Below are 26,095 nucleotides of genomic sequence, written 5' to 3'. Positions count from 1 at the left end.
AGCGCTCCCGAACCCCCTGACATCCCCTGGAACATCACTGAAAAGCCTTTGAAACCCCATGAAATGTCCATGAAACCACCTTAGATTCCCCTAGACCGCTCCTATAACCCTCTAAAAACCCCTGGAACGCCTTTAAAATATCCTGAAACCTCATTGAATGCTCTTGAAATCCACTGAGACTTCTTGGAGAACACCCAATACTACTACCTAGAACACCCCTGAAACCCGATAGCCGGGGCCCGTGGCGTAGTTGGTCACACGTTCGCTTCATATGCGGATGGTCATGGGTTTGATTCCCAGCCCCGGCACTTGCAATTTTTCGTCAGTTGCTTTCCCCCGAGAGCAATTGACACTGACCCTCTTCTGAGCCCCATGGCTCAAACGAACCCGGATACCTGGACATCAGCGAACTGCTACTCATAATGGACCCCCAATCGGACTGGAAACGAACAACGACCATCCATCATCATCCTTGTGCTCATCATTCTACTAGGTATAAAGTAGAAAAAGTGAAAGCAGCAGAAAGGCAACCAGTTCGATAAAGTATAATAGAATCTAGGCGCTGTACAAAATGTAAGTGTAGCTGTCAATTGAAATTGCTCACGTAGTGCCCCAGTGGACAATAGAGCTGTAAATTAGGTTAAGTGATTAAGAATAAAAAAAAACCTGAAAACCCCATGGAAAACCCCTGAAACTCTATAAAACACTTCCTGAAGTCCAATGGAACACTCCTATAGATGGCTATAGATCCCCTGAAAACCCCTGAAGCCCTATGGAACTCCCAGGAACACCTCCGGTACGCCTTTGGAAACTGTCGAAACCACCTGGAACTCTCTTGAAACTCCTTGAAACAGTGGGTGGAGCATCTACGGATGCGCAATAACGACAGCGTCAACGGTCGTATGTGGGCTTCACTTTGGAGGATGGACCAATCGGGAACAGGAGCTCAACCAGCTGGTTCGTGACTACATTACGCTAGACAACACTGATGTAACGCATCCCACTACTCTTCTGGAATCGGAGGAGGTCAAGAGGTCAAAAATGCTGCTTAAAACAACCACCAGAAGAGTCGGCGGAGCCTTCGAAACTGGGCTGCTGTGGAAAGCGGACAATACTCGGTTTCCAAGCAGTTACAACATGGCGTTTCGACGATTGTGCTCTTTGGAAAGGCGGCTGAAGAAGGATACAGTGTTATACGAACGCGTTAGAGAGCAAATTCGCGTATCACCAATACGTTGGATTTAGGATCGGTGAAATTCTATCGATGACGGATGTCGACGAATGGAGGAAGGTGCCAACGAAAGAGAATGTAGCTGACGGAGTGTTTTACGTTGGAATCCGAAATGCTGCACAAGTCAAAGGGAAAACCCGAAGCAGTTCATGCCACATTACCAAAATCAAGCACGTTACGTTGTGGCCGTTCATGGATGAAACAGGCGTAATACGAACAAGGAGCCGTCTTGGGTATGCTGACTGGATCCCTTCTAACATCAAGTATCCGGTAGTTCTACCTCGGCAACATCCAATCACGTTACTTCTGGTTGACTATTTCCACCGTCGTTATCGCCATTGCAACCGTGAGACGATCGTCAATGAGATGCGGCAACTCTACGAGATCCCGAAACTACGGTCAGTCGTGTTCAAGGTATCGCAGGATTGTCTACCATGTAAGATACGTCGGGCGATTCCTAGCTCGCCCCCTATGGCTCCGTTGCCCAAAGTGCGAATTACCCCGTATGTAAGGCCGTTTACTTTTGTTGGAGTTGACTTCTTCGGCCCGGTGCTGGTGAAAGTTGGACGAAGCGTTGTTAAGCGATGGGTGGCTCTATTCACCTGTTTGACAATACGGGCTGTGCATCTTGAGGTTGTACATAGTCTGTCGAAGGAGTCCTGCGTAATGGCGGTTAGAAGGTTCGTGTCACGACGAGGAGCACCATCAGAGATCTTTAGCGATAACGGCACGAACTTCCTCGATGCGAGCAACCAGCTGAAGCAGGAAATGGATGATTTGGACCAACATCTGGCGTCAACGTTCACCAACACCACAACACGGTGGTCGTTTAACCCACCAGGCGCTCCTCACATGGGAGGAGTATGGGAGCGTATGGTTCGCTCAGTGAAAGTGGCAATAGGCGGTATTCTGGAAGCGCAGCGAAGACTAGACGACGAAGTTTTGGAGACGGTCATCATCGAGGCGGAAGCAATGATAAATTCGCGGCCGCTAACGTATATACCGCTGGAATCGGACGTGCAGGAGTCTCTTACTCCAAATCATTATCTGTTGGGGAGCTCAAACGGAGTCAAGCAACAGCCAGTACTACCAACGGACTACCAAGCAACCCTGAGGAGCGGATGGAAGTTTGTGCAGCATTTGTCGGATGGAATATGGAGAAGATGGATAAAAGAGTATTTGCCGGTAATATCTAGAAGGTCGAAATGGTTCGAAGAAGTGAAGGAGATGACTAAAGGAGATTTGGTGTTGATCATGGATGGTGCAGTTCGAAACCAGTGGGTGAGAGGAAGAATTCAGGAAGTTGTCAAAGGAAAAGATGGAAGGGTGCGGCAGGCCTGGGTGAAGACTGCGAGAGGCATCCTAAGGAGGCCGGTGGTCAAATTGGCGTTACTCGACGTCGAAGCTGGAGGTAAACCGAAATTCAATGACAATGGTTTACGGGCGGGGGGATGTGACGAAGAGTACCCCCCCGGTGCGTGATGGTCAATAATTACCATAGGGCAGATAGGACTGTCGGAATGAATGTCAGTGTCAATAGCGAGGTGAGATGATGACATGGCAAATGTTGACTGAATAGAAAGAAAGTAGATGGTGAAAGAATAGGTCTGTAAACACATCTGTTTGTACCAAGTGAAGGACTAAATTTAGCAAGGATTGAATTGTATTTCTTGCATTAAACGTAAGTTGTAATTGAATTATTCTACATAAAATTATTTCTATAATTTGTTACCTAAATTATAGCAAATTCCTACTTAATCTAAAATTGGAAATTATCACCTAAAGGAAGATTACTCGGAAAGAAACCGATAAATTGTAAGTAACAAGTTATTCTAATTGGAAAAATCAGTAAAAATTAACGTTTTTACAGCTAAAGCTGATCCCTACAACCTTCGAGTTATTAGTACGGGACTGCTAAGAAACGGTTTCAACAGGGTTCAAAAGTAACGATTTTATGAAACATTTTAGTTTTTGAAGATTTTGATTTTTGAGACCACTCTATCTGAAAATTGATCTCACCCTAAAGACGAAAAAAAAAATACGGCTATAATTATTTTCGATGAACTACGAACCCACAAAGTTTCAAAATAATCAGAGTTGCGCTATATCGTTTTTTATGGCATGGCTGCCCAAGTAACAATGAATGCTGATCAGTGAAAGTAATAGCTGAACATTGGCTGGTCTATGGTGTCAGAGGCTGAATACAACGACAGCTGAATATTGGTCTGAAGTATGGCTGGTTCAACCTTGTTCAATACATAGATGTCTGAATATCAAGTTGAATAGAATATTATTCATCTGTGTAACCAGCTTTAAGCCATACACCAACATGTAGAATTAATCATCTCTTGTTCAACCTTTAAGGTGAAGATATGACGAAGCCACATCCAGAATTTTCAAGGGCACAAATATGAAAACCTGGAAGTCGATTTGCGCTGAAGAGTTAATCAATCGATCAACTTTTCAACTCAAACTGACTTTCGGTTCTCAAGATTTGTGCTCTTGGAAATTTCAAGTGTGGCTTCATCAAATCAAATAATTCTTAACAACTGACCCAAACAAGTTTTTGTAAAGTTCACGTCACTTCTTCAGCTTTTATACAGGCTTAGTTCAACTCATGTTCATGATTGTTCAGACACAACAAGTAATGCTTTCGTGCTCGAGGATACGTATAGAATTGTATGTGAGTGACTGTAAATCAGGAGGTCCGAGTTCAATTCCCAGTTTTCCTATAGATTATTTTATACATTCCTAAACATCTTTTCTGGAAATAAAAAGCCGCAAATGGTAGATACATATAATGTTACAAAAGTGTTTTTTGATTGTAACGCAAAAAATAAATTTGATTGATTGCTGGTTAAGCGCATATTAAGCCTTAAATCAGGCTTCCAGTGAACTTCAAATCAGCCAAAAGTTGAATAAAATCACCAAAATAATATGTTTAGGGTTTGAATAAATTATTATATCCCTTGCGCTCAGCATGTGTTCAAATGAAGGCTGCTTTAAAATACTAGGAAAAATTTTGTACAGCATTAAATTGTTACCTGGGTGATAACAATGCAAATAAGCTCATCATCAGCATTTGCAATACATAAAAGCCCTTTAACTACATAATTTATGCAGATTAGGTCATATGCCTACAAGCTATTATTTAGCACTACATCAGCATTTTATGCGCATTTATACAGGAATTTATCATGGATTTCTGCAAAAAAAAAATTCAAAGATTTGTACAGGTATTCTTCGATATACCGTACCGTCGATATAGCGAATTAGATATAAGGGGCTGTCCATAAACCACGTGGTCATTTTTTTGGGACTTTTTGCGTTACGTTTTCTTTCATCGACCCCTTGAAAAAGGTTTTTGCGCAATAACTTTCTAAAAATTGATTCTACAATTTTCCCATTTTCTACAAAGTTATAGATAATGGTAAAACACACAACTTTGCGGAACATGACATCTCGCTAATTCCAAAATTAAAATAGTTATAACGGTTTTTATAGTAGAAATATGGCCCAAAATATTTCAAGCATATACAGGGTGTTAGGTTCATGAGTGCAAACTTTTTAAAGGGCGATAGAGGACCATAAATGGTGAAAAAATTGTTCTACGCATATGGTCAAATCTCAACCGTTACGTAGTTATTGAACTCTCCATGTTTTTGACTCTTATTGCCTTAACTGGCTATAACTTTAAAATGGTCAAACTTATCGCAATTTTTTTACCCTTATTCGAAAGATTATTGAATTTTCTATCAAATGGCATCTTTGAATCGACTGGTTTAGTTTAATAACTAAGTTTTCTAGAGCAAAATAGCTAAAAATAACGTGTTTTAATTTGTTTTTGTCAATTATCTTTGAAACATGCGTAATAAATTAAAATTCTTTCTTTAGCAAAGTCGTGGCCTCTATTCCACTCTACAATTCGTTCTTTGACGCCAAACTTCTAACTCTTATCGTTTTATTGCAATTTTGATTTAAATGTGCGGCACAGTGCGCAAAAAGGTGCTTACCATGACGATTTTAAATTTATGATCTTAAATGCGACGTTTACATCAAAATTGCAAGAAAACGATAAGAGATAGAAGTTTGATGTCAAAGAACGAATTGTAGAGTAAAACAGGGGCCACAACTTTGCCAAAGAAAGAATTTTAATTTATTACGCATTTTTCAAAGATAATTGACAAAAACAAATTAAAACACACAACTTTTAAGCTATTTGCTCTAGAAAACTTAGTTATTTAACTAAACCAATCGGTTGAAAGATGCCATTTGATAGAAAATTCAAAAATCTTTCGAATAAGGGTAAAAAAAACTGCGATAAGTTTGACCATTTTAAAGTTATAGCCAGTTAAGGCAATAAGAGTCAAAAACATGGAGAGTTCAATAACTACGTAACGGCTGAGATTTGACCATATGCGTAGAACAATTTTTTCACCATTTATGGTCCTCTATCACCCTTTAAAAAGTTTGCACTCAGGAACCTAACACCCTGTATAACTTAGCTATAGGCAAATATATGCAAATTTCCTTTTACGCATGTGAAAGTACATGTAATTGCCTCTCTTAGAAAGCCAAAATCATCAAACTGTAAGAAACTGTAAGATGGTTTTTGTATAGAAACTTACATCCATTTATGTTACTCTTATATGGGATTTATATATATTTTCAACATATTTATTTGACATTTCATGTCAGCTTGCATTTTTATTGTTATTGTAAGCGTGTGTTAATATAAAGAAAGGTTTGTGGTGCATTTTGGATCATTCGTGAAGTACGTTACATTAATACTTACCATCTAATTCTTTTGTCTTACTAACTCAAGTGCTCCACGTAGTCCACGAAAAGAGCGAATGAAGTGCCATTTCTTAAAAAATTGCAAACAAGCGCGTGACATATTCTGTCAACGCTCTCACTAGTATGGTATGTGGGGGCAAGATGGGTCAGGGGGCAAGATGGGTCAGTACCGTTTTCAATCGCACAATATAAGTTTTGAATCTTTCAATAATTTTCCCAGATGAACGACGGGGATACACAAAAAAGTGGTATATTGTTTTGAAAATTCTATACGTTCCTCGCACAGAAAAAAATAAAATATTTTTTCGTTATACTCCTTATGCTATACATTCCATATAACTACGTGTATTGTGTAGACGGGGCAAGATGGGTCACTCTAATTTTTCGGTATGTTTGCATAGTTTTTGAAAAAGTTTTATTTTTCATGGAAAGGCTATTTTGTGACCTACATTATCGAAGCGATGAGAGCACTGAAAATTTAAGAACATATTTTTTAAATTTTCCTTCAAAAAATATAGGTTTTCGAAGTCCGTTTATGGCTACCCGAACAAAAATCTTCTAGTTCTGAGAATAATCTACCGATATGTTTCAACACTTTCTTCATGTAATCTGTACGTCTATGAAGCTTAGATGTATAGAGAAAAACTAGAAGATATAGTATTTTTTGTTGGAGGAAAATCGAGTTTTCTTATAGCTGACCCATCTTGCCCCCGTTAAAATGAGGTGGGGCAAGATGGGTCAAGTTTTGAAAATTGTTTGTCAAGACGCAGGTTTCAAACTTTATAACCTTTTTATACTCTTATATCATAGCTGACTAGTGTATCTGAGAGTCGTGGTAGAATACAGAGAAATGCGATTTATATTCAGAAAGTTATAAGGATCCATTTCTTAGGTGACCCATCCTGCCCCCACTAACCATACATATCTATATCTACATTGGTTATAGTAAATTATAAATCTTATTACACTTCAAAGAAAGCTGCTGTTAAATCGTGATCCGACGAAAGAAGTTTCAATTTATGCGTTTTTTTTTCGTGGACTACGTGGAGCATTGCGAGTTAGTAAGAAAATAGAAGTACAGGTCGGACTCGATTATCCGGAGTATTGATTTTTATTTCACTCCGGATAATCGAATTCTCCGGATAATCGAATCACGAAAAAACTAATAAATTTTAATTTTAAAACGTATGGAAAAATATATCTTTATGTTATTTTGTATGCATGAAGCAGTGACGTAGCCAGAAATTTCAATTAGGGGACGTCCTTAAATTACGTAACACATTTTATATATTTTTTCTTTCCTCCTAGTCTTACTGGTTTAATGAGTCCCTGAAATTATTGTATTGCTAGTCACACTATGTTGAATTCCCCCTCTCCTCGTAAAGCGTTGCGTAAGTTGTATGCGTTCCTTTTGAATATTGTATACAGTGGGACCTTGATTGTATTTTAGGCTGACAAAATCGGCATAGCTTTTTGTGAATTTTAAACTCCATGAAGGTTCTGATTCTATCAAAGGAAACAATACAGTTAATTGAGGATGGTGAAGGGGTGTGGTTTATGTTATTTTTTGTCAGTTTTGATGAACAAGAAAAAAAAATTAATGAATAGGGCTGTGATTTTTTTTTAAATTTCTTTTTGTATTACGGAGTTTTCTGCCGTAGGCAGGTCAAACAGTTGTCCGGCTGTGAAAAGGTGATTTAAAAAATGATTTTAGGTACCAAAATAAAGTTCTGAACACTCTGAAAAAAAATATAAGTGGCTCAGAAAATGGTGCTCTTTTGAATAAAATAAAATAATTAATATATAAGTTTTAGATTTAAAAACCCAATTGTGTCCAGACAAAGAGGAGACAACAGACGGTAGGTGAAGTGGAACAGGTGTAGACAGCTTAAATCATAAATCATAATTGTTTGGCAAATAAAAATGAACGATACAAATAACATTTCTCATTTCAGATCAACGAGTGGTTCCGTTTTCGTTGCCTTTTCGGATTATATTACAAAATATTCTAACCCAGAAAGAGCTTCTGCGCAATAAATCTATGATACACACGTAGTACTGAGAGCGGTGATGTCAATTACGCAAAAACACGCTTAACACAAAAACGGTCACAATCTCGTAAAAGGAATCCTTGTAGAAATCTTCAAAGGAATTCCTTCATTTGCCTCTGAAAAAATCACTAGAGGCATCCTTGGAGAAGTTTGAAAGAAGTTTCTAAATCACTACGGAAATTACTGTAATTCATTGAAGATTTCTGTAAAAATTTCTTGAAAAATCCCCAGAGGAATCCATGGATAACATCCTGAAGGTTTATACCCGAGCAGGAACGAATTAAATATCATACCAAGACAAGGTATTGAGTCATAGAACACGCACCATTTATTGTTTTAGGTTTTGCATACCTCAGGTCAATATTCTACACCTAATCTCTCCTGCTCGGGTATCTAGGAGATCCTGGAGAAATCCCTAAAAATATCCTGAGGAATATCTGGAAGAAACTCAGAAGAAATACAACCACGAGTTTCTGCAGAAATTCAAAGAAAAGGAGCTTTTGGAATAATCCTTGAAGAAATTCCAGCCGTACTTTAAGGACTTCCTCTCCTTTAGGGAGGAAGTTCTTAAAGTCCTTAAGTCTTCTTATGCTCCACCAATAGAAAATTCTGGAGGAAATTTTAGAAAAATCCTTGGAGAAATCTTTCCAAGAATCGCAAGAATAACTCTTAGGAAATTTATAGAGGAAACCCTGGTGATATTAAAGGTAAAGGAAGGTAAGGAAGAATCTGCAGCAGTAATTCCTGAAGAAAACCCAGGCGGACTGAAGGATTCTATACGGAATTCTTGGAGGAATACCAATTGATACCAAGAATTCATCTTATTTGAATGCTTCCAAGTGCTGAAAGTCTGTACTGGGAATTCATCATTTTAAAAATGTCTGGAGGATTTTCCTTGGAAATTCTAGAGGAATCCCAGCAGTAATATCCGAAGGAATCTCTACAGGCATTGTTTGGGAAATTCCTGAATTGGCGTCTGTTTTCAAAGGATACCGTAAATTATAGTTTGAAAACAGTTGCAAATTTAGCATAATTTTTTTCGCTGAAACGAATTTTAAATTGTTTGGCCCTTTTCAAATAGAACGAGAGATTTTTTTGTTACGTAATTTGTATATGATTCCAAAATATATGAACTGATATTAAGATTGATTGTAAAATAGTATGCCGAATGTAAAATATTTTTTCTTGTTACAAAAGCTAACACAATCGGATCAGAAAACCGATAATATCTGAAGAAAACGCGATCGAGGCCTCCCAAAATCGGGTCAGCACAGTATTATAATAATATACGATTTCGAATTTCTGCATTAAAATATTTAAAAAATCTCAATAAAAAATACTCCGGATAATCGAGTCTAAAATTCCGGATAATCGAATCCCGGATAATCGAGTCTCCGGATAATCGAGTCTCCGGATAATCGAGTCCGACCTGTAGTTGGTGAGTTTTTATGTAACGTACTTCATGAATGATCCAGAATACACAACAAACCTTTCATTATATTAACACACACTTACAATAACAATAAAAATGCAAGCTGACATGAACTGTCAAATAGATATGTTGGAAATATGTATGAATCCCATATAAGAGTAACATAAATGGATGTAAGTTTCTATATAAAAACCATCTTACAGTTCCTTACAGTTTGATGATTTTGGCTTTCTAAGAGAGGCAATTACATGTACTTTCACATGCGTAAAAGGAAAGGGGCTGTCCATAAACCACGTGGTCATTTTTTTGGGACTTTTCAACCCACACCCCTCCCCCCCCCCCCCCCCCCCCCCCCCCCCCCGGCGTGGTCATTAGTCCATACATTTTTTTTTATTTGTCCATACAAAATGGTCTTTGTAAATGAACAGTCTTGCTGGCATAAAGCTGATGTTTTTAGTATAATTATAATGCTTGAAAATGTTATAATAAGGAACACAAAATAAACAAAAATATTGAGATACTAAACCATGAAACCATTTGTCTGTGACGATACCACTATTGTCGGATGTAGCCCATGTCATCGCGATGATAAAACTGAAAGCTCACGTTCGCCAAATTTGCATGTGTAGGTACGGTTTCGGATTACGAATTGACCCGAAATGTTGGTGGCTACATAGGGGCTATCCATAAACCACGTGGTCATGAGGGGGGGGGGGGGGGGGGGTTCGGCCAATGACCATTTTGTATGGAAGAAAAAAAAATTGTATGGACTAATGACCACGCGGGGGGGGGGGGGGGGGGGTTTGAGAAGTCCCAAAAAAATGACCACGTGGTTTATGGACAGCCCCATATACTGCCGTCATGCAGCAGTTCACCATTCAGTTGCAAAGCTCAGCCTTCAACCGGTTTTGTTTGCTGTTGCAGTTTTTACTCCGACAAATGATGGTGTACCTATCTGTTATGTTGAGGGAGCGCAAACGGGGGTTTGTCACAAAATTCATAGAACTATATGAAACAGGATATTCCGGGTCTTTTGGCACTATCGCGCTCCGGCGAAATGAATGGCTGTCATTTGTTACAGCAATGCAACTCTGATCCTGATGATGGTGCACGATGTGGACCGTTGACCAGCAACAAGCTTATCTATACCGACGTGCTTTTTGTGTTTTATCTACACGGCAGCCGGTCAACAATGGGTCGCAAGGGTTTTAGTGTAATGTCCACAACTATTATCACGCGGGAGTAGTTGTTGGTTGGATGGGAAATGCACTCTGAATTCTATTACACATTTGTGGAATTGATAAACTAATATTCAATTTCAACTGAATGAGACAAATGTTAGACTGAATTGATATTTCAAGTTAGTGATCAATTTATTATAAGCAACTTATTGAATAATTTCAAAAAGTTCCAGTGGAAGTTCATCCTAAATTTGCACATTTTTGTGTATGCTCTGCGAGTCGCATAATATTGAATATTGGTATGCCAAAAATAAATTATTGAATACTGCAAACAACAACCTTCTCTCAGTACAAATTTCAATACTTTGTTATCACCTGATACATCCAAACCGTAAAGCTTTTATAAAATAATCCCATGTTCCAATGCATGTCCCGTTGAAAAGCAATTTCGGATGACAAACGGATTAAACGATACAAAATGGAACCATTCCATTTGGGCAACTTTAACCGGTCATGTCATCAAACCAAGCGCCATCCTCCACCGGAACGACACCGGATTATCGTTGCGTTTGACATCACCATACCCGTTGATTGCAATTTATCTTCCAACATCACACATCTGTACCATACCACTTTCACAATACATTTCCGTCCATTCCACGAGTGTACAATAATGTCACCAAATGAAAAAAGCATCCGCTTTGCTGCAACTTGACTAATTGTTCGAAATTTCTCTTTTTTCTCTTTCTATTTCTTTTCAACTATTTTGTATTCTCGATTTTTCGAACCTTCACACATCCACACACATACTTTCCTCGACTCGTGTGCACGTGAAACTCCGCCAAATGCGAAATATCCCAACGTGAATATAAAATTGGGACCTCGCACAAACTCCCTCGTCAAAACAACAAACCATGTATCTACTGTCGTCACACCACCACCTTTCAAACCCTGGCAACACTGCAGCGTCGGCTGCCGATTTCATTGTAGACGCTTCGGTCGGGGTCGCCGTTGCCAGCGCGTACTCAGACTCGCGAACCCGTATGGTACAGTACTTGGAACCCCTGTCCAGACCTACCAAAGCACCAAGTAGGTTTGAATTGAAATAGATTTTTGTGCTACATTCGAATCACATACACACACGTTTATCCTCTAAAAACCAATCGATTAAAATAATCCATAACCTCATCTAAACTTCCGCTCCACTTAAAAAAAAACAAACAGTAGAAACGCTGAAAACTGTCGCTCACGTTCTTTCACACACTATTTCTTATTTGCGAACCCCCACGCGGGTTGCCCCTTCTTCTCTATTCGCTGTTATTTCATCTCTCACTGTCACTGTTGTTGCCAAAGCGGCGTTGATGTTTTTGTCAATCACAAACCAAATAGAATCTATATGGCTACAAGGCGGATGCCTTCCCTTTACAGAACGGGATAAACTTTGTTTTGTCAATGTTAGCCGTTACGAATACACCAGCACACTTTTTGAACAAACAATGAACACGTCCATGTTAGTTAGTCGTTATTAAAGCTGAAGTTGACAATTATTGTTTATAGAACAAGTTGAAAGTTATATTTTTACTGTAGTTGAAATTACTAGATATTGACAATTATTGTAAAACGTAACTTCATTTACCGATCGAAAATATACTTAACAAAATCAATCGTATCATATAATAAAGCTTTTGTAGTTATTTATGTTGTAGTAATAGTCGTAATATACACAGTAGTGTAAAGCTTACACAAATATTTCACATCTGCTTTCAATTTTACATTTTAGATTTAGAATCTCAAACCTTTTATTTATATTATAATAAATGCGAAGTTGCGATCATTTAATATTCATTGCTTCAAAGAGCTTCAACCCAGGCGAATAAAATGTTTTTGATTTCTATCAAGCACTCGACACATTCTAATCATGTTCCTTGGCCCTCTTTTTGCTCTGTGCGCAACGAATTCTTGTGATAGTAAACATTCTTGCCTCACTCCAGTAACGACCCGGATGAGGTTGATCAAGACACCGCTGTGCCGTACTCTGCACGAAAATGCCCCGTACTGTGCTTCAATGAGGCCGATGATTTTCTCAGGGACACCCTTGTGCCCATAGGCTCCCCACAAATGTTCGTGATTGGGACGATCAAAAGCATTTTCGGAATCAATGAACACCAAGTAGAGAGACCCTTGGAATTCATTGATTTTCTCCAGGATGATACGGAGCGTAACAATATGGTTCACACAGGATCGTCCGGCACGGAATCCTGTTTGCTGCCGCCGGAAAGTTGCGAGTTCTCTTGTATCCGGTAAAGGATCACTTTGCAGAGAACTTTAAGAACAATACACAGTAACATGACGCACCGCAAACTATCACATACATGGGAGGAGAGTTTACTAAGACGCATTGCAGTCCAGTCCTCAGAAAATGACACGGTTTGCCATATGTTGCAGAGTAAATGATGCAGCAGTTATGCGTGCAGATACTACGGGGTCAGCTTTGAGCATCTCAGCTGATATGCGATCGACCTCCGCGACCCTGTTAGATTTCATGTAACGGATTGCTGTTTCTATCTCCTGCACTGATGGAGCTTCGGTGATGACACTGGTAATGTGTTGAACTCTAGACGATTCATGCTGAGATGTTGGTGGCGTGGAAAAAGGTTTCCAAAGTGCTCGAACCAGCGTTTCACCTGGTCAGCCGGGTCGGTCAATAGCTGTCTAGACGAATCTGTCACGAGCATCGTAGCATTCATCTTAGTCCCACTAAGGCGACGTGAATTATCGTAGAGGAGACCGGTGCTTGTGGCTTTCTCACCTTCGTCGGTTAGAGCCCACCCATGCTCGTTTGTCCCGTTTTCATGAGCGCTTCACTTCTTTCTCGAGAACCGAATAGCGCTGACGGGCTACGACTTTGGCTCCCAGTGTTTTTGCTCGCTCTATCGCGGCTTTGTCGTTTCTTCGCTCCTCTGTCTTTCTCCAGGTCATCATCTGTGATGCACTGCATTCTCTGGCTGCATAGCTCACCCAAATTATACTCGCTGCTAGCGATGATTGCGGTCTTCTACGCTTCCACCTTCCGGAATATTCGCAGCATGGTTTTCTAGTTCTTCGACGTAGGTCCTCTTCACCGCAGCGTCTTCCAGTCGGCGTGTGTTGAGCCGGCGTTCTCCTCGAGCATGGTCTATGTTTAAAAGTATTCAGATTAGATATAGACAAGCTAACGGGGATATAGGGAATCGCGCCACTTGGGCGGTGGCTTCTATATTCGTCTGTTTTCCACTATAACTCAGTTAAACTTGAACCAATTGACACAACTTTTGGAATGTGGTGAGATAGGTATAGTATCTACCCGTGTACAACATTTCAAGTCAATTGGTTCAAAATTGGCTGAGTTATAGTGGAAAACAGACGAATATAGAAGCCACCGCCCAAGTGGCGCGATACCCTAAGGAACTTTGTTTTTGACACATTCAACACCAGTCCGACCTTTCTGGGTGTTCTGGCGGTAGATTCATGGCATCCACAAATTAAACAAATGAACCGAATTTCGTAAAAGCCATGCAATGGCCAATAATTTAGGTGTCCGGCCATTTGGCCGAACGCCATTTGGCCGAAAGGGTCATTTGGCCGAACGCCATTTGGCCGAATGCCATTTGACCTAATGGGTCATTTGGCCGAATACCGTTTGACCGAATCGTGATCAAAAAATTTCAGAAGAAGTTTTCGAGATTCTAATTGCCAATATGATCATCAGAAATATTTCCTTCTTTTAATAATAAGCTATTCTTTTTAGTTTTGATTTTCAGGGCTTAGTTGGCATTGAAACCAAGGTTGCGACCATTCATTTGCAAAGATTTACATTCATTTGTTATTATCTCAGTTCAGAAGCATGCTATCGAAACACAATGTATGGATGAATATAACCTTGTAGTTTTATCTGAAAGTTTGCCGAAAACATTGGGGTCGCAAACGTATACCAAAGTCGTGAGCGAGCTGTGAAGGCAACTCTCCACGCGGTGAATGTAAATTTCATTCACGCTGTGGAAAGTTGCCTTCACAGCTCGCTCACGACTTTGGAATGCGTGTGCGACCCCAATGTTATTCGGCAAACTTTCAGATAAAACTACAAGGTTAAATTCATCCATATATTGTTTTTCGATAGCATGCTTCTGAACTGAGATAATAGCAAATGAATGTAAATCTTTGCAAATGAATGGTTGCAACCTTGATTGAAACTGCCTATATTTTATCAAATATTTTTCCTTCTTTGACTCATAGGCTGTTCTTTCAAGTTATACTGAGGCTGAGAACGGGGGCATGGTCACCTAAGTTCATCATTCATTTTTCGGCCATACGGCATTCGGCCAAATGACCCTTTCGGCCAAATGACTCGGAACCATTACCTTACAGATTCGAATAAACCGGACAATTTAGCCTACACTTTCACGTAGTTTTGTACTTCGTCTATAGTTGTTTCGATTAGCTTTTCGGGGAAGTCATTATCTTCCATGATTTCCTATAGCTCCATGCGGTAGATACAGGCGTATGTCGCCTAGAATTCCATGAACATGGCCAAGGATGCGTTGGTGTTTGGAGTTCAAGGCTCTTTTGAAGGAACTGATGTGTGGTGCAGATCTGGTTCGTTATCCAGCAGTTGGCAAACCCGGCCCAAAATCTTCCCACGAACTCATTTGTTATTTATAGATGACTAGCTGTCTCGGCAAACGTCGTACTGCCTGCCTACTGTATTTTTTGTCATGCAGTTCTATAAGGATGTCCCCCACAAAGTCATCCGTATGGAAGCCCCCCTTTGCAGAGACCGGAGAGGTCTCACACCAAGCCAAGAACCTTCCCCGCCCCCAAAAATACCCACACACAAAATTTCACACCGGCCCACAGTGGAGCACCTAGTACGTCAAAACTGATCAAATTATTTTGACGTATTTTCGCAACCCAAATGCAACCCAAATTAGTAATGAAACGTATTTCATAGTTTTTTATTGAATTTTATAACAATAAATTCACCTAGCAGTGAGAAACAACCAATCTAACCGACTTAAACAAGATTGTTTTTAATTAATACAACCATTCCATAGAAGATCGATATAGTGTGTCTCCGAACATCGTGGTACTTGGTGGTTTTGTAGTTTATCAAAAATAATAAGACCCATATTTTTTTTATTTCGTCATTAGAATGACCAATTTTATTATTGTAGAAATCAAGATTTTTCAAAACTATTTTTTAAAAAATCACAGCTTTTGAACCAGTTCACCGATTTTAAACTTCTTTTTTGCTTAAAAGCTGTTGAATTCAAGTTTTCACCAAAAATACGTTCAGAGGGCCAAATAGTGTTTTAGGCAAATAAGGCTGATACAAATTTATTTTTGACTTTTTGCCTACCCCCTCCTTCAAATTTTTTAGGCTGGATTTTGTATTTTGAGGGGGCAGATAAAAAAATATTTATCAAAATATCGGGTTTTGCCAAAAGTTCTTTAAGAAATCCGATGAGTTTTTAATATTTTTCAGATTAAATGCATTATTATTTTTATCCCCCCCCCCTCGACCAGCCAAAGAGTGGTGGGACAAAAAGTGAAATAAATATTTGTAGCGGCCTAATATAATATAATAATATAATTATCAAGATTTTTTTCAAAGTTTTGCAACTTTTGAAATCGGAAACATCCGGAAGGTTTTCTTTCTGCATTTGAAAGAGGAACAATAGTTTTATCATACGCTAAAAGAAGATTTCCCGGAAACAGCCAGAAAATCAACTTATTTCTTTTGAATGTACGGTAAAGGATTCCATCAAATTTTTTTTTTCAATATTTCAGTATATTGTATGTAAACTTAACGTCAATTTGTTTGGGTTTCAAATTAACAGAATAACAACATTAACCAACATTAACAGCATCGTTGAATTGATTGACTATCAATTTTATTCACTTTGTACGGTCAAAACTTGCACGCGCTGTGAGTTATAAAAACTGCTTAGCTGTCAAACAATTACACGATAAATACACTTAGCAAAAACATAACGGAAAACCCAATTGACTTATTTTGAGTTTTTCCACTTATGATCAGGTTTCGATACGGTTTACTCCAATATGCGGTCGGTTCAGTAGTTTCCGAATCCATGAGGATCAGACAGACAGACAGAAATTCAATTTTATAGTTAAAAAAATGACATGGGATAGCTCTTTGTCGGAGGCATTCTTTTTGGTATTGACAAGGTGTTTCTTCCATTATCTCATTCAGATGCTCGTAGAAGTGCTTCTTCCCTCTTTCAATCACCTCATATTCTTCCATCCGGAGGCTTTCATCCTGAACATTTCGGCTCACGCCACGAAGCCCATGCGGAATATTTTAAGGTACCGGTAACAATTCCGTATTTCTTGAGAATTACACAATAGTTCCCTTTTTGCAGTGTGCTTCTTCCAGATCGTTTTTTTTTCTCCCCGTAGAGGCGGGTCTGTTTCTTTCGCTTCTTCTTGTATAGCTCCTTATTCTGCCGGATACAAAGCTGCAGCATCACCGCTTGCACAGCGTTCTTCTCCTCTAAAGCCACCTCGTTTCACTTATACTATACAAGAGGTAGCTGTCGACTGAGGAATCTGGATGCTTGAGATTATTTTCGATTCAGACATTCTCCTTCAGTCGACGTTTCGATATATATTGCTTCTTCTTCAGGGAATTAGAAGTGTCAGTGGCTCAACGTAAATCATTATACAAAAGCTGATTTTGGACTAAAAATAAAATGGCCTCTAAGATCAAAAAGCTATACTTTACAAATGCTGGTAGGTGTGAGAAATGGACAAATTCCAGTGGGATTTTCGAAAAAGTTACTCGTCCTTTCGGTGAGACTTGAATTAATGGCTTCTACTCACTAGACAGGCGCGTTATCACTACACTACGAGAAGACTAATGACTTATAGATGTTTGCGGGTTAACCAGTCGAGTGAAAGCTTCACTTAACTCCGAAAGCTAGGCTTTACAGAAATTAAAGAAAATAAAAAAAAAAAGTATAAATTTCGTTTTCCGGTCCTGATAATCAACAATGGGTGGCGCAAACCAGAGAGGAGTAGTGCAGGGAATCACACTTTGTCGTTTTTAGCTCCAGATAGTCTGCCAAACACGCACAGTGCAGTGAGGTCAAGTGTAACTCAACAGACATTTAGATAAGTTAGCATTGTTGATATTTAATGAGCTTGTTTCATAAAGTGTTTGGCGTAAAGTGTAGAGTATGTCTCGATTATCCAAAGATCATTCAATCCACACTAAGATGACTAGAATTTTTATTTTTTCGAATTTTATTAGGTCGCATAAGATGCAATTTTATGTCGCAATATTGCACACCGAACATCGCATAAGATATCGCTTCAAGTCATACAACGTTATTATTGTACCGCCAATGCACGTAGGTACATATATTGCACCCACTTTTGTCGCATGAGGCACTTTTGCTGCATCCTATGCGAAGTAACTGCACCGCATAAAAGTACGTATAACACGGTCTTAAAGTCGAAAATATTAAAATAAAACCGGTTTTCCGTTACTTTCTGGTAGGATTGATTTAGTCGCATAAGTTTTTCATATAACATTCCTCCTGACTTCTGGTATAAGCTGTATGTGATTAAATCTAAAGTCAAAATGACATTTTCAGATCATCTCAGCTTGAAGAAATTGTGTGTGGGTAGTGGTCAGCTTCATGTTTGTATCGTTTTATACAGATGGTTGGAACAGCATGTCTCAATTCATGGTAAGAGTTCTTCTTTGGGCCTCTTATTCCAACATATTGCGATTTTTTTTCCTACTGGCGTAACATCCGTCGTCGTAAAAGTCTGATTCTCAGTTTAGTGTTTCACAAGCCCATCTCAGAATGGACCTTGAAGTTTCAAAATTCAATTCGGTTATATCCCGTTATGCCGAAAGCCGTTAGGCCGAATGCCGTTAGGCCGAATGCCGTTAGGCCGAATGTCGTTATGCCGAATATGTCATTAGGCCGAATGGGTCGTTAGGCCGATCTGGTCACTAGGCCAAATGGATTGTTAGGTTAAACGGTTTGCTTAGGTAATTGGATGGTAAGAAAGTGTTTAGTGTCTGAGGAAAACGTTCTTCGACCTTGAAATTTTGGTTGGCTTTGAATGGTTAATGGAATAAACATAATTATCCCTTTCGTGACGAACCAGCACAATTGTGCTGTTAAACAATAACAGTTTTGCGTATTTTTTTTCAACTATTTAGTCTTAGGTTTACCTCATGTAAATTGTTTTAATTATTGGGCCATTACTTATACTTGCATGTGTGCAAACAAACTAATGTTTATAGTGTGTGTGAGATTTACCACAACAAGTTAAACAAAAAGTGAGCAAAAATTGCAAAACATGAAAAAGTTTTATCTGTCGCAAATTTTTGATTTTTTATTTATCTAATTGGACAAAGTTAGAAATCGAAACTTAAGGAGTAGTTCTTGCAATTGCCAAAGAAAAAGTGTTGATATGTTAACAAGTCAGAGAGTGCTAGAGAGCCAAATTTGGACAATTTGTATGAAAATGTCAGTTTTTTGCGCTCCGTCACGAAAGGGTTATAGCTTTTCGCTTTTCAAAGTCTAAATTACACCGGGAACAAATTCAGAGTTCCAGTACGAACATGATTAACATGAAAGAACAGCCTATGTATAAAAAAAAGAAAAATCTTCGATGAAGAAGTTGTTAGCTGTAATGCTTATAGTGAGTATAAAAATATTATTACGAAAAAACGCCCTATGTTCAGAATAAGGAACAATTCTGTTTAGGGCTTTAATCCTCATAATGAGTAAAACATTTTAACTAGAAAGAGCATCAGCAGACTACCGCCGTTAACAGAACAGTTAAACTAAAAAGTTTAGAAGAAGTAAAATTTCAGATGAAAAAGTTGATAGCTATAATACGAATATTAGTAAAACAACCCATGTTCAGAAGAAGAAGAAACTCTGATGAAAAAGTTAATGGATGTAATCTTTATTGAAGAAAGAACAGCCTATTTTCAAAAGAAGGAAGAATCTCCTATGAAAAATTTAATGGTTGTAATGCTCTATTTAGCATAACAGCTAGGCTAGAAGAAAAGCCTATGTACAGAAGAAGGAAAACCCACAGAGAAAACTGTGGAAAAAAGTGTATGGCTGTAATACTTATAATGAATAGAATAGTTAAACTAGAAAGATCAGCCTATTTTCAAAAGAAGGAAGAATCTCCGATAAAAAATGTAATTGTTGTTATGCTCATAGTGAGTAGAACACTAAATCTTGAGAGAACAGCCTATGATTAGAAGAAGAAAAAACTCCGATGAAACATTTAAAAGCTGTAATGCGTATAGTGGGTATAACAGTTAGACTAAATACTTTCTGCTCAATCGGTCAAAGACCTCCAAATATGGCTTTTTTATTGAATTTCTTCGACTGAGAGAGTTACAGCGGTAATTTCTTTCTGGCTTGCAGTCTTGTATGTTGGCTCACGAAACAATTATTTTTGCTCCAACGTTTCGATCCCGGTTTGGATCTTCATCAGGGGATCTGAATATGTATTTGAAAAGGGGTACATTGAACATAAAACATTGAACATAAAAGTGTTGATAACATAGAGGAAAGAAAAAAAAATTCAAAAACCTGCACTTACAAAAAATTATTCGTCACTGTCCATAAACTTTTAGCCTGTACTGTTGTCTGTGCATGTCGGGAAAAGTCCTATGAAAAATTACTCATTTAAGCTGTCTATCTTGTGGTTTGTGTCTGAAATTCAACTTACGGTATGGTATTCTAGTACTTCACGTCGATACGCCTCCACTCTACTATGTTTTCACCCACTATTTCACTAAATCACTTCTCACTCGTCAATGTCCACCTATTTCTCTTGATCGTCTTCTATCTTATAAAATGGTTTCTCTGTATTCCTTATATCTGTGTTGTGTTTGTATCTGATTCATTTCTACTGTTTCTGTTTTTGTGTGACAACCTTTTCAGTGTGTGCATTATACCTGTATAGCATGTGTTTAAACCTTCTACATCTGTACGTTTGTTTATGTTTTGTGTTGACATGATATGACAAATTTCTAGGATGGGTAGTCTACTTGTTCTTAAACAAGAAACTAAAATGTTAGCATTTTGCAGATCAAATCTATGTCCCGTTATTATGCAGTGGTTCATCATCGCGGTTCTCTCCTTCAAATTACCTAACTTATTTAGCCTATCTGAAGTGTTTTCAATTTTCATCGTCTTGTCAAGGAGGTTTACGTCTGATTTGTGTCCATATATTCGTGTCTGTAGTTTATTAGTTGTCATACCGACGTATTTCGCATCGCATTGCTGACAACTAATACTATAAATGACATTGTTTTTCTGGTACGTGTCTGTCCTCCCTTTCATAGCTCTATACATCGGGGCCACTGTGTAATTGTTGTAGTGAACAACATTCACATTGCTGTACTCATCAGATCGGCGTATGTATTTCGCGATCTGTTGAGACAGTCCTTCGATATACGGGATTGATTTGTAAATTTTGTTATTCTCCGTAGTCGTTGGAACTTGTGAAGCTGTAGGTGTAGGTGTTAGAGATGTTCTGCTAGGGTTTCCTCGGTTGGTCAGTCTGTTGATCAGCGAGATCGGATAGTCGTTACTCAACTTTCACTCGATGCACCCGATGCACCTGAAAATAAACGTAGCATGCAACGTCATCAAGAAAGTAAACACCCTCTCAACGAGCAGAACACAGCAGGAAAGAAACATGATAGTGACGAGGATACTGCGACTCAACGACAAGTAGACTACCCATCCTAGAAATTTGTCATATCATGTCAACACAAAACATAAACAAACGTACAGATGTAGAAGGTTTAAACACATGCTATACAGGTATAATGCACACACTGAAAAGGTTGTCACACAAAAACAGAAACAGTAGAAATGAATCAGATACAAACACAACACAGATATAAGGAATACAGAGAAACAATTTTATAAGATAGAAGACGATCAAGAGAAATAGGTGGACATTGACGAGTGAGAAGTGATTTAGTGAAATAGTGGGTGAAAACATAGTAGAGTGGAGGCGTATCGACGTGGAGTACTAGAATACCATACCGTAAGTTGAATTTCAGACACAAACCACAAGATAGACAGCTTAAATGAGTAATTTTTCATAGGACTTTTCCCGACATGCACAGACAACAGTACAGGCTAAAAGTTTATGGACAGTGACGAATAATTTTTTGTAAGTGCAGGTTTTTGAATTTTTTTTCTTTCCTCTATGTTATCAACACTTTTATGTTCAATGTTTTATGTTCAATGTACCCCTTTTCAAATACATATTCAGATCCCCTGATGAAGATCCAAACCGGGATCGAAACGTTGGAGCAAAAATAATTGTTTCGTGAGCCAACATACAAGACTGCAAGCCAGAAAGAAATTACCGCTATGGCTTTTTTATATGGAAATCAGAAAATGTTTATTTTTTTTTTTTTCAATACTGTATATATCACCAGCATCATTTTCAGAAGAATAGATAGTTCAAATGTGCAAAATACATATAATCGAGATTTTATTTTTCATTATTCAAAGATGGAGTAAACGACAAGCTAATGGAAACATCCATCAATTCCTTAAGAAGAAAAAACTGAATTTGTTGGAAAAATACCAACAAATCTTGAGAGCTTAAGGTGAAACTGAAAGCATTTCTCCATTTTTTCAGTTTTTGATTTTTTTTTTATTAAATAACGAAGCAATATTTTCATAATCGGTTTCCGTACACATGAGTATGGATCAAGGTAACTTCTGATTTTTTTTTGTGGTGGTTTTTTTTTTCATTTTTGCGGAATCCATTTTTTTGTGGAATTTTGTTCAAAAATGGTCTCCACAAAAACGAAAAACATTTTCCACCAGGGAAAAAATCAGGAGATACCTTGATCCATAATCTACATGTGTACGAAAACCGATTTTGAAAATATTGCACCGTCATTTAATAAAAAAAATATTAAATTGCAAATCGGTCAACTATTTTTTTTTTCAAGATATCGTGATGACCCCACGACTTTTTCTATGCCAAAAGCGTTTCGGAAAAAAAAAAATCAAAAAAAAGTTATTGCCTAAATTTTTCGAAATCAATGAAAAAAAAAATGTTGTAAATCAATCGCTAGAACTTCTCTTTTGAGTTTTCGCTAAAATAAAACAAACGCAGCAGTTGTGCCAAAAATTTTACAATAAATTTCTTGAAGATTTTTGCTATAAATTCTATTTGAAATTTATATGCACACTCTGCCTAGAACTCCGACTAAATCTAATGCCATGAGCACACTTACGAAAATCGTTTTTACTCAATATATTTATATATATTTTTTTATTTTCGTTTGTTTCCTTTTTCTCTGTTTTGAATGAATTGATAGTGTTTTTGTTTTTGGAAAAAAATAAATTTTATTGGTGTTTAATGATGTCGATGAAACGACACAATAAAGAAAACTTTTTATTACGTAATGTATTCACTACATTGAGAAAAGTTTATTGAAATCACCGTGAATTTGTTGGTTTTTCACTAGCGAGTTGATTCACGATGAGAGCGTTTTCATCCTTGCCAGCCACAGACACTCTTTGTAGCTTGTATTAGCGTTTCACAAGATCTAGTTCTACTTCGTCTTGTGCGCTAATTTCCATCATATCCGACGAAAAATAACCAATAATCACAGATATTCCAACTTACCTTTGCCAATGGTTTATCAGATGTAGACTATCAAACCAGCCCCAATAGTACTGGAAATCAAATAATAACACGAAATTTCACGTTTCAATTTCACTACACCTACGAGTTGAAAAATTTTCTCATGAAGCGTACGAAGAAGTCAATCGCACCAAAACAGCAGCTAGCCGAAATGTTCTTCATCACCGTTCAATTTTCACTTCGCCAGATTCACTTGATGAACCAATCTTCAATTCACACCCCACAAAAGGCTGTGGCATTTCAAAAGTGGATTTCACTGTTGCAGAATTCAGAAAAGGCTATCCAATTATTTGAATAAATCACCTTTTGCCCGTCGGTAAAATAGAAACAATTATTTTTTATTTTCTCAATGAGCTACAATAAGTTTCTTCTAACATTAGGCTGATACAAATTTATTTTTGACTTTTTGTCTCCCCCCCCTTCAAAACTTTTTGGCTGGATTTCGCATTTTGAGGGGGCAGATGAAAAATATTTATCAAAATATCGGGTCTTGCTGAAAACTCTTTAACAAATCCGATGAGTTTTTAATATTTTCCAGAATAAATGCTTTATTATTTTTATCCCCCCCCTCGACCAGCCAAAGAGTGGTGGGACAAAAAGTGAAATAAATATTTGTAACGGCCTTATTATCGCTTCAACATAAGGTCAGCACCAGAGCTACAAGATCAATTTGCATAAACTACCAGATTCTAGGAGTCCTGGCGAAATTACCCCAGCTCCTTCTAGGATGTAGAGAAAAAAGATCGGAATGATCTCACTCAGTTCCATGTCGTCGAATGACTGCAACCACTCCTTGACTTCTTCAATTTTCTGCAATACCGTTGACTATCAAGTGTGCATTCATTTTCATCACTTCACGAGGAAGAGCAATGTGCACCTGCCCTAATTACGTGTCAGTTTTCACTTTTTCCGCCGAATAATACAACGCGACCGAGATCCCCATCGCAACTGCCTCAAACACGCGTCACTTTTCACTATTCGATATTATGGTATAGTTTTATGACACAAAAACTCATATTTATCATCAAATCATGGCGCTTTTATCAAGTTCTGGTTCCGGATTTTTATTTGGAAGGGAAATATTAGCTAAAGAGTTAGCAAGCACTGTTAGCGCAATTCTACAGGTAATCGTGAAATGGGCCAAATCTCTGATTTCTTCCGATCGTGATTTGACCAAACGACCGCAAACTTTTTGCATAACAGTCTGGAAATCCAGACCTGACCTATCTAGATCAAAGGGCTAAAGAACGATACAACCTCGTAAATTAAAAAAAAATGCTTCCTGAAAATCTATATTGAATATAGGGTGCCTGTACCAATTATGGCACTACCTAAAGAAAACTATGTATACAAGAATAACGAGAAGACCAACGTATATCATCAATATGTTTAAAGATAGCTTCCATCCACTTTACAGGAAAAATATAGAAACGAAGAAAGAACTACTTTTACGATTTATAACAGCGTGTGCCAATGATAGGAACCCTGTACTAGTTATGGTTACCTTTTATAACCCCGGTTCTTTTTCGCACTATTTGCATGCATTCCTTATGAGATTAACCATAACTGGTACACTATGGCGAAAAATTGCAAGCCGAAATTTTAAGGAAAATAATTTATTTCTACCATAATTTGAGCAAAATGTGGAATTTAAATGAGTGCAACCATCTTTTGTGAACGAGATCTTTTGTTCACAAAATTGTTGTTGTTGATTTACATCGTTAAAGGGTGAATAGTTGTTTTTGGTGAATAATTGGTACTATAACCATAATTGGAACACTTACCCTATTATTTCTAAAATTAAGCAAGAAATCGGATTTTTTTTAATGCTATTATTTTTGCACTTACTTGAATTTTCTACAGCTCAGCGCACTACTGGAGCGCACTACGTGAGCGGAGACATATTGACTGCTTAGCTGTATTTGTACATACTACAGAGTCTGTGGATCACTTTCTCATATAACAGTTTTTGGCACTGATAGCTTCGAAGCTGCTTCTATTCTATTTCGTCGATGGTAGAACGAAGAGCACGTTATGTTACTGCTGTTGTTCCTTTCCAGACCATTCAGCGTCCAATTGGCATCGCCGTTGTCGCCATCAAATTAGAAGGGTTCGCTAGAGTTGCCTTTCTCGAACTTCTTTAACGACGCATGTATTTCTTATGGGACTGGTGAATCACGATCATTGTTTGAGAAATGTGGCGAAGAGGAGGATCAGTGTCAATCAACGATTGTGTCAGCTTGAAGAAAAAACTCTTGGTGACGTGGCTGGGAATTGAACCCATGACCCTTCATATGCAATGCGAAGATGTGATCACAACCACAAAGCCATCAGAACAGTTTGTCAATCTCAAACTCAATATTCAAATGATTTATTTTATTTTACTCGACGTTTCGGTCATGGGATGTGGCCGATTGGAAGGTAAAATTTGGTTTATGGATTTTGTCCTTATTTTTCTATTTTTTTTTTTTGTATTTTTGGTTGGTCATCATCTGGATGTATTTCGTGAAAAAAAGATTTCCCTAGTGATTTTCTCACCGAGTTTAATTGCCAAATTCCTCCAAACAAAATACTCGGCCAATCAAAAAGTTTTCAGTTATAGCAGAAAAAAAAACATTTTTTACCGATTCGTTTACAATTTCTGCACTGCATTGAAAATAATTGATTTACT

General features: G+C 38.0%; 1 protein-coding gene across 16 annotated transcripts in view; it reads left to right on the top strand.

The window, feature by feature from the left end:
- The window catches only part of LOC109408324 (cubilin), a 649,214-nt gene that overhangs the window by 546,818 nt on the left and 76,301 nt on the right, over positions 1-26,095 (top strand). For 15 of the 16 annotated variants that reach the window (XM_029860374.2, XM_029860373.2, XM_062846950.1 and 12 more), the window contains exon 5: positions 11,659-11,781. The exons of the other annotated variant lie outside the window; for it this stretch is intronic. In XM_029860374.2, the coding sequence (XP_029716234.2) occupies positions 11,659-11,781 (123 nt within the window). The remainder of the gene's footprint in view (positions 1-11,658; positions 11,782-26,095) is intronic. 16 annotated transcript variants of the gene reach the window in all.

The sequence above is a fragment of the Aedes albopictus genome, chromosome 1 (assembly GCF_035046485.1).
Source record: "Aedes albopictus strain Foshan chromosome 1, AalbF5, whole genome shotgun sequence".
NCBI classification, from domain to species: Eukaryota; Metazoa; Arthropoda; class Insecta; order Diptera; family Culicidae; genus Aedes; species Aedes albopictus.
The sequence above is the reverse complement of the archived record's forward strand: the minus strand, read 5'-3'. Positions and strand labels throughout refer to the sequence as shown.